General features: G+C 46.6%; 1 protein-coding gene across 4 annotated transcripts in view; it reads left to right on the top strand.

Moving 5' to 3' along the window:
* Positions 1 to 11451, top strand: part of lnx1 (ligand of numb-protein X 1) — a 30424-nt gene that overhangs the window by 17885 nt on the left and 1088 nt on the right. For 2 of the 4 annotated variants that reach the window (XM_047587421.1, XM_047587423.1), the window contains 8 exons: positions 1546 to 1799; positions 3853 to 4008; positions 5778 to 5986; positions 6083 to 6505; positions 7562 to 7696; positions 9139 to 9316; positions 10355 to 10601; positions 11249 to 11407. In XM_047587421.1, coding sequence (XP_047443377.1) covers positions 1546 to 1799; positions 3853 to 4008; positions 5778 to 5986; positions 6083 to 6505; positions 7562 to 7696; positions 9139 to 9316; positions 10355 to 10601; positions 11249 to 11407 — 1761 coding nt within the window. The remainder of the gene's footprint in view (positions 1 to 1545; positions 1800 to 3852; positions 4009 to 5777; positions 5987 to 6082; positions 6506 to 7561; positions 7697 to 9138; positions 9317 to 10354; positions 10602 to 11248; positions 11408 to 11451) is intronic. The other 2 variants (XM_047587422.1, XM_047587424.1) reach the window with 1 other exon arrangement.

Here is an 11451-nt window from a genome sequence, read left to right on the forward strand (position 1 = left end):
TGCTGACTGAAATATTGCTCCGTTCACCCACTTCACTCAGATAATTGGCATGTCGCTGCATGGACGTGCTTGGTGGCGTTCAATTTACTAACCGAATGATCAAGTGTGACCCGCGAGAACAAACCTGTGTGCGCGCAGGTGCAGCGTCGCTCCGTCACAGAGCTCACACAGCGAGATCAATAGGCGCCGCGGCTTTGTGTGAGGTTGTATCAGGCTGAGAGGCGAGATGTCGAACCCGCTCCGGGATGAAATGATTTTGACAGAGTGCGTGAGCCACTCAGGTAGCTCTGTTATTGAGACAAAATGCTGCTTCTGGTGATGCGGTGCCGCAAGGGCGACGGGCTCAAATGTCTCCCCTGCGTGTGATGTTGTTTTTCTTTTGCTGCTCTGTACCTTCCCTTTACTTAACCTCCTCCTTTTGGCTTAACAGCCTCCATGTAAGACCTCTCAGCGCAGGAGAGTGGACGCCGCCTCCTCTTGTTTTTCTGAGCTACTGTCGAAGCAGAGCCTGGGCTGGATCCAGCTCATTAAAACCCAGTTAATGTTTGTGCTGATGGCTCCGCAGAGACAGCCGGAGAGACAGGCCAGAGTTATTCCTGCCTCTGATGAAGCGTCAGCTCAAAGCCTTTATGGCTTACAGATGGAGGAAAATTCTCCAACAATACAATACCCTGCTCTGCTGGGATATCTTTAATTCACAGACAAACATTCCCAATTTAATATTGTCAGTGTGTAAAACCTTTTATGGCGCGTAGCATGGTACGTGCACGAGTGTGTCTGTGTATGAGAGGGAGAGAGAGAGAGAGAGAGGCTGTGGAATTGTAATGTGGTTGTGCTGTTGTTGACAGCGTGAAGACATCTGGAACTTAGGAATTAGATTTAGTTTTGAGGAAAACAACATTCAAGGGATCTGTTTTATATTCTAATCTTGTGGCAGTTACCCAACCTCTCTCCTCACTAATGGGTGTTTTCTTACATTTGTATTCAATCATCTGTCAGTGATGCTCACACACAGACGAGAAAAAAAAAAAAAAAAACCCACGAGCGATTACAGATGCTGTCACAAGGAAGCAACAGAAACCGTTTGTTCTCTATATTTGAGTAAATATGACATTTCTGGTACATTCTCAGAGGGATGCCGTGTGAATTCTAAGCGAAAGCGCTAGAAAATGTATTCTGCTTCAGCGTTTGTTGCTATGGTTTATCGTACAGGCTGTGTGCCGTCTCAGAGAGGTCTCCTGTTGGAGTGTTAAGGTTAGATAAGCTGGCTTTGTGTGAGGCGGTCCCAAAACAGAAGATAGGGGTCAGTGTGAAAGCTCCACGCTGGAGGGGACTCTGAAATCTACTCACATTACTCTTGAGAACCTGACCTTTTCATTAGAACATAAATCTGTTGACGCTCGCTCTGACTGCTTCAACATTTAGTCAATTACACAATCCGGTCATTCATTAATGCCACCATTTCATCAGCACGTCTCGTCTGGTATTAACTGCATCCGCTCTGTAATCCGAGTTTGAGGCTGATCTTTTTGGTTTTTTTCAAAGGTGTAAAGGGGCATCTCACTATGGGCTCTCAGCGGAGAGGAAGCGGCGCTCGCAGGAGGGCGAATGCACCGACAGCACGTCGGAGCTCACGATCGCCACGCTGCCCAACGACAGCCCCACGTCCGCGGCCGTGGCCCTCCTGTCGGACGAACCCGGCCTGGTCAACCCCGCCTTCGACCCCAACATGGAGGACAACAGCCAGTCGGGCAGCACGACGAGCCTGGCTGCTCGCAGCAGCTCCAAGAAGAGTGAGTGTGAGTGGGCGAGCGGATGTTCGCGTGTGGTCGTGCTCAGTCCTGCGTGACATTGCCCTGAACTTATCTGATGAACGAGGGAGGTGGAAGGAGTTTGTTTGGCAGAGTGACAGACTGAAAATCAATAGGAAGTAGAGAGCTCTCCACTTACAGTTACATGGTCTCCCGGCTCAAAACCAGATGCAAGTGATGTATGTTTCAAATGTGCATTTGCGCCTTCACACCCCTGGTGCATAACCGTTCAACCCCAAATACAGTCTTTGTTTTGCCTAATGGCCTCTGATAGAAATACTATCAACCAATTAGCTCTGCCGCCTTGTTTTCTCACAAATCTATAAAATCTCTCTTTGCGGAAAACAGTAGAGAAACACAGAGAGAGAAAGTCATAGAGAGGGCAGCCACATTATGTAGTCAAGGAGAAATGGAAGGAGAGCTAGGTTAAATATAGCCGGCGCAAGTGTGTGTTCATGCCCGATGACGTGACAGCAGCTCTCCCTCCATATCTCCCACCTGTGAGACCAGGAAGCAGTCACGAGTGTTCCCGTCTGCCCCTCCCTCCCTCCGCTAAAGTAAGTGGGGACACCAAGTGACGCTGCACCAGCACTTTAGGCCTGGCCGGCTGAGCACACGCCACCACAACCACCACCACGAGCGCCACTACTGCTGAACAAGCTGTCAGCTCCAGAAGCGGCTGGCGCTTTTAAAGAATAATGTGGCTGTCAGGAGCCCTCGCATCTCCCTGGGCCCGCAGAGGGAGGGGGGGAGGGAGGGAGGGGCGCTGCAGAGGCTTGCTGGCCCATTCGCGGCGCAGCCTGGCTGGGGCTGCTGCCTCCTCACTGCAGCCTCCCGTACCTGACAGGAGTCTCTCTGGGAGGGTCTCTCTTTGACGTGGTCCACTCAAGTCCACGGTGTGTTACATCACTGCTGTGGTTATGCAATCGTGTCGCTATACTCTTAACGGAGTGCATTTATTAATTAAAGACTTGAGAGTAGCTCCTCCACCCACAAAAAAAGATGCTTCATTTGAGTTTGGAGTTGCCAAACAAAACTTGAAACAAAAGGACAGACTGAAGGCAACAAACTTTTGTCTCATTAATTTCGATAAGAGATGCTGGTTGTTCCAATACACAGGGCGAAAACAAAAACCTGAACCCAAGTAAACTTAAAGGTGCACGTGTTTCCCACCAAATTTCCCCGTATGGATCTTAAAAGTCGCGATAGTCTGTTTCACACCTGAGTCCTTGCCCTTGTATAATCCAAAGAATATTGTGTACTCGTGTAAAAGACTTTGCTCAGCAGCCTTACGGCCAGTTTCTGTTCAGCTGTTGAAATGTACTGTCCAAGTACATCAGAAATAAGAGTTTATATTTATGCCAAGTGGCTACACTTGAAGGTCAAGAGGAAAGCCAGCCGTCATTAAATATGGTCTCTAGTCTCTCCAGGAGGAAATTCATTGTCAACAAATATAAGTAATAGAAAAAAAAAGCTAACAAGAAACATTTAATGCTGCACTCCTCGTTCCCCTTCAAACAGCTGGGTAGTCTCAGGCAGTAGTGGGTGTTTTGGACAGCTGTCAAAAGTCAGACACAGATCCTCCTAATCCAACGTTGGAAATGTGTGAGGGGACAGGGTTTCCTAAGCTGTCCAAACTGTCCGGCAAGAGGAAAGATGTGTAAAGTCTGCTTTACGATAGAGCAATACAGCAGTGCGCTCACAAATTAAATATTTAGGTAGCAGACTAATTGTACAGTTCATCACACTATCAATGTGATCGTTAAAAATAACAGACCAGTTTTAAAATCTTGTTTCATAGTGTTACTAAGTGATGATTAGACATTTAGAAGACTTTAGAACTCATGGGCACTATTCAAACAGGACACCCTGCATCTCACCAGCGGCTGCAGAATCAAGACAACACAGGGCTTTAATGTGTGTTTAGGCAGCTCTGAGGAGCCATTGGATAGGCTGAGAGGCAAGATCCAGGCATGTCTGGGCATGTTGAAGGTGATGTAATCTATAAAGTGCCTCCCTTTCTCCCCTGACTTCTATGCAGTCAGAAATTTCGACCGGTCTTCAGTGAGGAGTCGCTCCTTCAGGAGGTTGAACCGGGCCTTCAGCGTCCTGCGGAGGACCAAGAGCGGCACCGCGGTCAGCAACGAGACGTCTGAGGAGAGGGACAACGTCAGGAATTCCAGCGTGCCACAGGAAGGTACGATGTAAAGCCTTTCTATCTGTTCTTTTAGATCCCCCAAAGAGGGCTCCGGAGAGAGATGGCTCCACGTGCCTGTGTGCTTCCAAGTGTGTATATTTGAGATCCTCCCTCAGCTGTACAAGGGTGGTGACACGGCTGAGGCCCCACAGCGCAACACTAGCATATGTTTCTTTATTAATTCAGCTGCAGATTGCGTAAGTCCACTGGTGCATCGCTACACACTGATCAGGATGGAGGCTGGTAGCCTGAGGCACTTTGGATAGGGATGGGATGCCAGAGGTCACTGGAGATGAAGCTGATAGTGGTCTGCCTCTTTTCTCCACCTCCTGTTCTCCTCATACTCCACTTCAGAGTCTTCCCCTTCCTCATCCCTTCCTCCACAAACCATATACCCCCTTCTCCTCACTCTCAGCCTTTCACCAAAACGATGGAGAGATCCCCCGAGAAAGCAGTGTTCTGGATATGGTAGATCCGTAAGATGTTCAGCAGTGAAGAAGAAATCTGCTCTGGTGATATTCAGAGCAATTTCCTTTGTGATATTAAAGGACAAGGACACATATTCAACCCCAACAGAGCAAAACATTGAAGTAGCACTGCAGCCTGGTGGGAAGAGGAGAAGGAACATGGTATTGCGTAAGAATGAAGGATGACGAACGATTGGGGACTAGATTATTCTCTGAGGCCATCACTAAGGGGGCTGAGAGAATAGATTAAATATTCATTGCCTGCCGCTGGAGAGGCAAAGATAGACGGCAGGATGGAAGAGTGAAGTGGAGCTAAATAAGTACAGAACAAATGGAGGAAAGAGTGGCTACAGAATGAAAACAATGTGAACGGAGAAATAAATAAAGCCACTATAATGTCCCCACGGACGCAGGAGTGGGTGAGACATGACAAGCTCAAGTAAGACGAGAGGCTGCAAGGGCGTGTGATGGAGAGAAAGAGGGGTTACGTAACAGCTGCAGGTCTCTGTTAATGTGCTCTCCACTCTTGAAGCAATCTGCAGCGATAAAGACAAAATATTGACTTTGGAATGGAGAAACTGCAGCGTTGAGTGGAATGAACCACCGAGGCTACGGAGCTAGCTTGCACAACACAATGATGAAAAAAAAAAGGCAGAAAATGACTTTTTCCTTTGAAACGTTGAGGTTTGTTTGATTAGGAAATAATGTATTTACTGACGCCGCAGCATCCTTTGTAGTGATTAAGTTGGCTAAGACTTGAGGTGACACAGATCTGTCACGGACACATTTTTGTGATAATCATTTTGTGATATTCTTTGACAACCAATTTTTTTCGTTTTACTTACTTAAAAATAAGATCTATGCCTTTTTGAGTTGACAGTTTTTCTGTGCGGCAGTTGGACCGTGTGCAAACTCGTCTGTGTTAGAATGTTTCTTGTATCCCCACCCAAGTAATAACTTTGTGGAAATTCGAAATTGAGGGTTTTCCCAAGCATACTTGCTACAGATGTATGTGACTAATGATACAAACAGCGCACAGGATAATCAGCCAAGTAAATTTTCCCACTTGGCTTGTACAAGTTTGTTTTAGTAACCTGAGGGAGTAGAGACAGCTGGTTCCACTGCTGAACCCCTCCACCACAGTCTACCACTCTTTCTCTCTCTATCCCTTTGCAGCCCTCTGTCTCTTTCCCCTCACTTCTTCTCCTGCTTTATTTGGCTGCTCCTCAAATTAGATTTTTCTTGTTGTTGTGCAGTACAACTAAAGTCAGCCTTTTTGTTCTTCCCCATCGTCTCCCACAGTGCTGTCCCTTCCCCAGCTGCACCACCTGATCCCCGATGGTGAACTTACGAGTATTAAGATCACGCGAGTGGATCCCTCAGATCCGCTGGCCATCAGCATCGTCGGGGGCAACGAGACCCCCATGGTTCGCATCCTGATCCAGGATATCTACAGGGAAGGCGTCATTGCTCGGGATGGACGCTTGCTGCCTGGCGACATGATCCTGAAGGTAAAATGACTTCCACAAAAATCAAAAAAAAAAAAAAGGAAAAATCAACCAAAGTTCCAAATCTCCTTTAAAACCCCGTCCCTCTTCCCATCTCAGGTGAACGGCATTGACATTAGCAACGTGCCCCACTGCTTCGCCGTGACAACCCTCAAACAGCCGTGCCAGCTCCTCCGGCTAACCGTGCTGAGAGAACAGCGCCATCGCTACCGCTCCCATTCACACGGCCACACACACGGGCACGGCCACGATGCCGCCGGGGGCCACCAATCTCACGGCATGCCCCACCATCCCATGAGAGATGACAGCATCCACGTGGTCCTGAATAAAAGCACTCCAGAGGAACAGCTGGGCATTAAGCTGGTGCGGCGGCCCGAGGAGCACGGAGTCTATATCTTCCACCTGCTGGAGGGCGGCCTGGCAGCACGTGACGGACAGTTGTGTATCGGCGACCGCGTGCTGGCCATCAACGGGCACGATCTGCGTTACGGGGCGCCAGAGCACGCTGCTTTGCTTATCCAGGTCAGTCAGCAGGGGCTAAAGGGCCGACAACAGGCTTCAGCATCATAGAGGAAGTTCACAGTTGTGACAAATTTTGTCCTCGTGTTGTTGCAGACCATAAACAACTGTGGTCTATTCTTACTCCCCGAGGTATTAAACATAATTGTGGTGATTCAGGCTAATTGTGTTGCGCTGTGCTGTTGTGTCTGCATTCACTGCAGATAATAGTATTTAATTGTAGTGACTCCCTGATGGACTGGGCCATGCGTCTGCCCCTGGTTCCTGGTTGATGCCAGTCAATGACGGCGTGTTTTTGGTTAATAGTGGTTAATTGCAGTGTGTTTGCGGCTGAGTGTGCAGGGTCTCTGAGCTCCGAGTTCCTGTCTGAGCAGTCTGACTGGCTCTTCTGGGTCTCTGCGGAGCCAGGATGGCCTCTCAGAGCAGGCGCTTTCTGTCAGAGATTAAGAACTGGCAGGGAAGAAATTAAATTAGTCCAATTAAAGCAATAATAGGCTGGACTGGCTAATTCAGGACTCCATGGTAGAGAGACCAGCGGAAATCTCCAAGGAGTGAGAGCACGCAGTTGGCCAGTCCGTGTGGCTGTTAGACCACGTGCGTGCAGTTGTGTGAATGAGCGAAGCTGGACCTGCAGCACAGAAGTTTGAATCAAAGAGGGAGGAGAATCGGTTACAACTGTGTGTGAATTTATTTCAGCTTTTGTCTGGGTTGTGAAATTATATATGTGATGCAGACTGCATTGGAAAAATAGATTTTGAATATATTTGAAAGCTTTACAAATTAATTTCCACAGATTTTTTTGTGGGGCAAATTAAATTTCTGGCAATCGCATGAGATTTGATTGTTTTTTTTCCCCATACAGTTTAGGGTAGCTTAGCATAAAGGCAGATTTTTGAAAGGATGAAAGAAATATGTTTATGTGAAGCTAAGTTAAATTAAACTTGAAGCCGATTACGTCCTCATATTTAGCAAATAGCCATAAGAGTTTCACCAGTCTTCTTATTTTGAAATTTTCAAAAGTGCTCCGTAAACATGTCAAAACTCTCTTGCTTTCTTTAGGCGAGCGAGGAGCGCGTCCACTTCATAGTGTCTCGTCAGATCTGCCTGCCCACCCCAGACATCCTGCAAGAAGCTCCGTGGGGCATGGATGGGCCCCCACCATATTCCCCTGTGGATATTGAGCAAACACTGCTGGTGAGCGGCACACACGGACACATATACTCAAGAGAAAAGAACAGCGCCGATACACAGAGAGGAGCTTTGTTCCTCCGTCACCCCTTCCCATGATAAATGCTCCCTTTCAGGTGCAAATGATCCACGGAGGTATTATTCTCTCCATCAAAGCTGAGCGTGTCATTCAAGAAGTACAGCAGGGAACTCTTACTCCCTATCAGCCATCCCTATTTTTACATCAGACAAAAAAAATATTTACGATCCCCAGAATTTCCTTCCACCATCCTTCCCCAAAATATATTTCCAGCTACGTCGTGAACGCGATTTCTCATGTTCTAATTGGGGCGACAACATGGCATCATAACGTCTCGATAAATATCTGAGCGAGTTGACAGATGGCTGCCCAGTGTTTGATTTGAAAAGCTGAATGTGAATGTGTTAAATTTTAAATTAACTACTTCTGTAGGTCATTTCCTTTCAAAACAATATACATTCAACGGCTAAATATCCTGTAAAATGACAGTTTGGGAAACTCACTTTGTTTTGTGGCAACTGATGTAAATATTCCATTGTATCCAGCCTGTCAGCATAAAGGCTATAGAAGCAGCTACCATGTTGCTGTGAGGAAGAAACAACTAAATAACCAAATCCAAAATAATCAAAAGTCACCACACAGTAATGCACAACACACAACTGAAAACACAACTGAAACACAGTGTAGGAAGGCAGTGCGTGTGGACATTTTCCATGCAGCTATAGTCAGAACTGTGCCCTGAGGTCGGTCAAGAGATCTCCTGCTGTGAGCGCAGCAGAAATGTGTGAATGCAGCACATTAGTGAAGCAAGCTGCATCACACCAACCTCAATGCGTCCATGTGTTATTCATTACTACTCCACTCTCCCTCATCTGACTCACAAACAAACTCGCCATAAATAAAATCCCCCTCACTCAGGCCCACACACAGACCCCTTCGCTCAACCAAATTGTGCATCGCGACAACCATGAATACGTCATTTTCCCTATATAGTGTGGACAGTGATGTCCTGTCCCTATCAACCGCCATATATCACACATTACCAGTCATGCTAATTAGGTCATTCATCAATTAGCTGTTAACTAATGTCTCTGTTATTGGACTCTTGTTCCCATGCCACAGCGCGGCTGGCATTTGTATGACTTATCCTGCTATTATCAAGAGTCTCAGAAAAAAGTGTCTTTATTACTATGCAAATTAGCTACTCAGAAATTTAATTAGGTTGTGCAGTCTAGAGAAGGTGCCCTTGGTGTAAGTTCATATATATTGTGTCCATAATAACTGGGATACGCAAAGAAAATACGCCATGATAATTTTCGTAGGACATAAAAACATGATACCGGAGCAAAGAAAAAAACCCTGTTGCTTTTAAAGTCATCTGTTATTAATGTACACTGCACTCTCTCTGTGCCTTCTGCTCCCTGTGAAGGACTCTTGTCAGAAGCCTGCATGCTATGAGAAGACCGTAACCCTAACGAAGGAACCCTATGACTCCCTGGGTATGACGGTGGCAGGTGGCATGTCCAGCCGAGGGTGGGACCTCCCCATCTACGTCACCAACGTGGACGCTGATGGAGTGGTGGGACAGGAGGGCTCCATCCGCAAAGGTAAGATGAGTATCTAGATATGTCGTCATTAGAAAATTACTCATATCCTCTGTAACAAGGAACGTTTGTGGGATTCATTAGCCATATTTTATTACTAATCAGTGGAATATTATGGCGAGCATACTGTTGTGGATTTGGCTTTGTTGATGAATACATTGCACATAACAAGAGTGGTGACTGATGAACACTTGAGACTCGTGTTTCATTATGAAGGTTATTCATCCAACAGAAAGCTCTCGTACTGCTGCGGTACAGTGCCTCCCAAATTGGCTCTAACACACTTAAGCAAAGACACAAACAAACATTAGCATAGCGATGCTCAGGACTTATCGTGTTCCAGAGGAGAATTTGTCAAGCACTGAATTATTTTGTTATATAAAATCAGTCAGGTCTGAAACAGCAAAATATGGAGAGGCACACAAACTGGTTGCAAATGCAGCAGCCTCAATATCCTATAATGCGGTTGAATGCAGGGGAGTGGGATATGTTCATTGCAGCGTCTGATTCCGGCGTATCCATCTCAAAACATAACCGTATTAAAAATGTCATTATACCCACTCTGTTTGTGTGAGGATTGTGGTGTGTAATGGTATTAGGTATAAAGACTTCATAAAAACAGAAGTAAATTGAGTCTGTTATCCTTGTGCATGGTTCAAGCTGCATATTACTGTATTCATGTGGGACACAGCAGCAGCAGCTGTTTCTGTTTGTGAGGCTATGAAACATGTTTGTGTATTGTAATGGAGCATTAATTTGCATTTGCATATTCTCGCAGGGCAAACGTGTCCTTTGAGTTGCTTACTAGCAGGCTGGACGTTGCTGTCTATTTATCTTTATCAACACTTTCATCATTGGGAGGCTTTTTAAAGCACAGGTGGTGCTTGGTTCCCATCCCTTTGTGTTCTGGCAGGGAGGTTGATGAATATTAAATAGGCAGATGATGAGCCCCTGTCCCGTGAGGTCTTTTATGAAGCTATTATCAAGCGAGCAACCCCCGGGGCAGAGAATGAACCGAGCTGTCCACCTCTTCCCCCGCAGGTGACATTTTGTTAAACGTGAACGGGGTGGACCTGACGGGGGTGACGCGAGGCGAGGCCGTGGCCAACCTGAAGAACACCTCCTCTCCTGTTGTGCTCAAGGTCTTAGAGATGCGTCCTCCTGAAGAAAGCCTGCAAGAGTACACATTGCCACCTTGTCTTACGTCATCGCCCACAGATAGCACCAAGAGCCCTGTGCCCAATGATGATTACTCCCCACTGTGGGTGTCATGGCTGCAGCTACCCAGGTAAGCATGCGTTGTGCGCCTTTGTTTCTTAATTTTGATCATTTTCTGAGCCCAGTGTGATTTATACCACTCACACTGTTCCCTCTGACCCCTGCCAGCTGGTGCAACTGACATTTTGGCAGAGCCAGCTGGGACAAGAATGCTCATTATACTTTAGAAACTTTTCGACATAAATATTGATTCTCCACTATTCCGTTGGTCAAACTTCCTCTCTGAGCGTAGCATTGTTGTATTGCGGCGTGTTGTCAGAAGACAGCAGGTCACTGACAGCTATAATCAACAATAATCAACTCCAGCTCCCGCTTTTGTAAAATAATGGAAATAAAAAAAAGCAACGGTGGATTGAAATGAGTTGAAACATAGTACTGAGTCACTGTGGAAATGTAGTCCAGCAGTGCAACTAAGATGGAGTTTTCATTCAGCCCTGGGGTATACTGTATGTATGAGATGGAGATAGATGTCCAAGATCACATTCCTGGAGATGTCCACGTCTCCAGGAAGGAAAAATCCTTCACATTCTTTTATCTCCTGAGCTGGATGCGCTACAGTAACAGCCCAGCCACTGCACTTGCACCTAGGACAGATATACAGTAAATGTAATTTAAAGATGAGAGATTAGTGTGGTCAATCTCCCTCTTGGCATGCAGGCATCTCTACTGCTGTAAAGACATCGTCCTGCGGCGGAGCACTTCAGGCAGCCTGGGCTTCAGTATTGTGGGGGGTCAGGAGGAGGTCAACTGCAATCAGTCCTTTTTTATCCGCTCCATCGTGGAGGGAACACCAGCCTACAACGACGGCAGGATAAGGTATTCAGCCAACGTCAGAAGACAGATGTTCTTGGTGCGTCTGA

Source organism: Mugil cephalus, chromosome 6 (genome assembly GCF_022458985.1).
Source record: "Mugil cephalus isolate CIBA_MC_2020 chromosome 6, CIBA_Mcephalus_1.1, whole genome shotgun sequence".
In the NCBI taxonomy this organism is placed as follows: domain Eukaryota; kingdom Metazoa; phylum Chordata; class Actinopteri; order Mugiliformes; family Mugilidae; genus Mugil; species Mugil cephalus.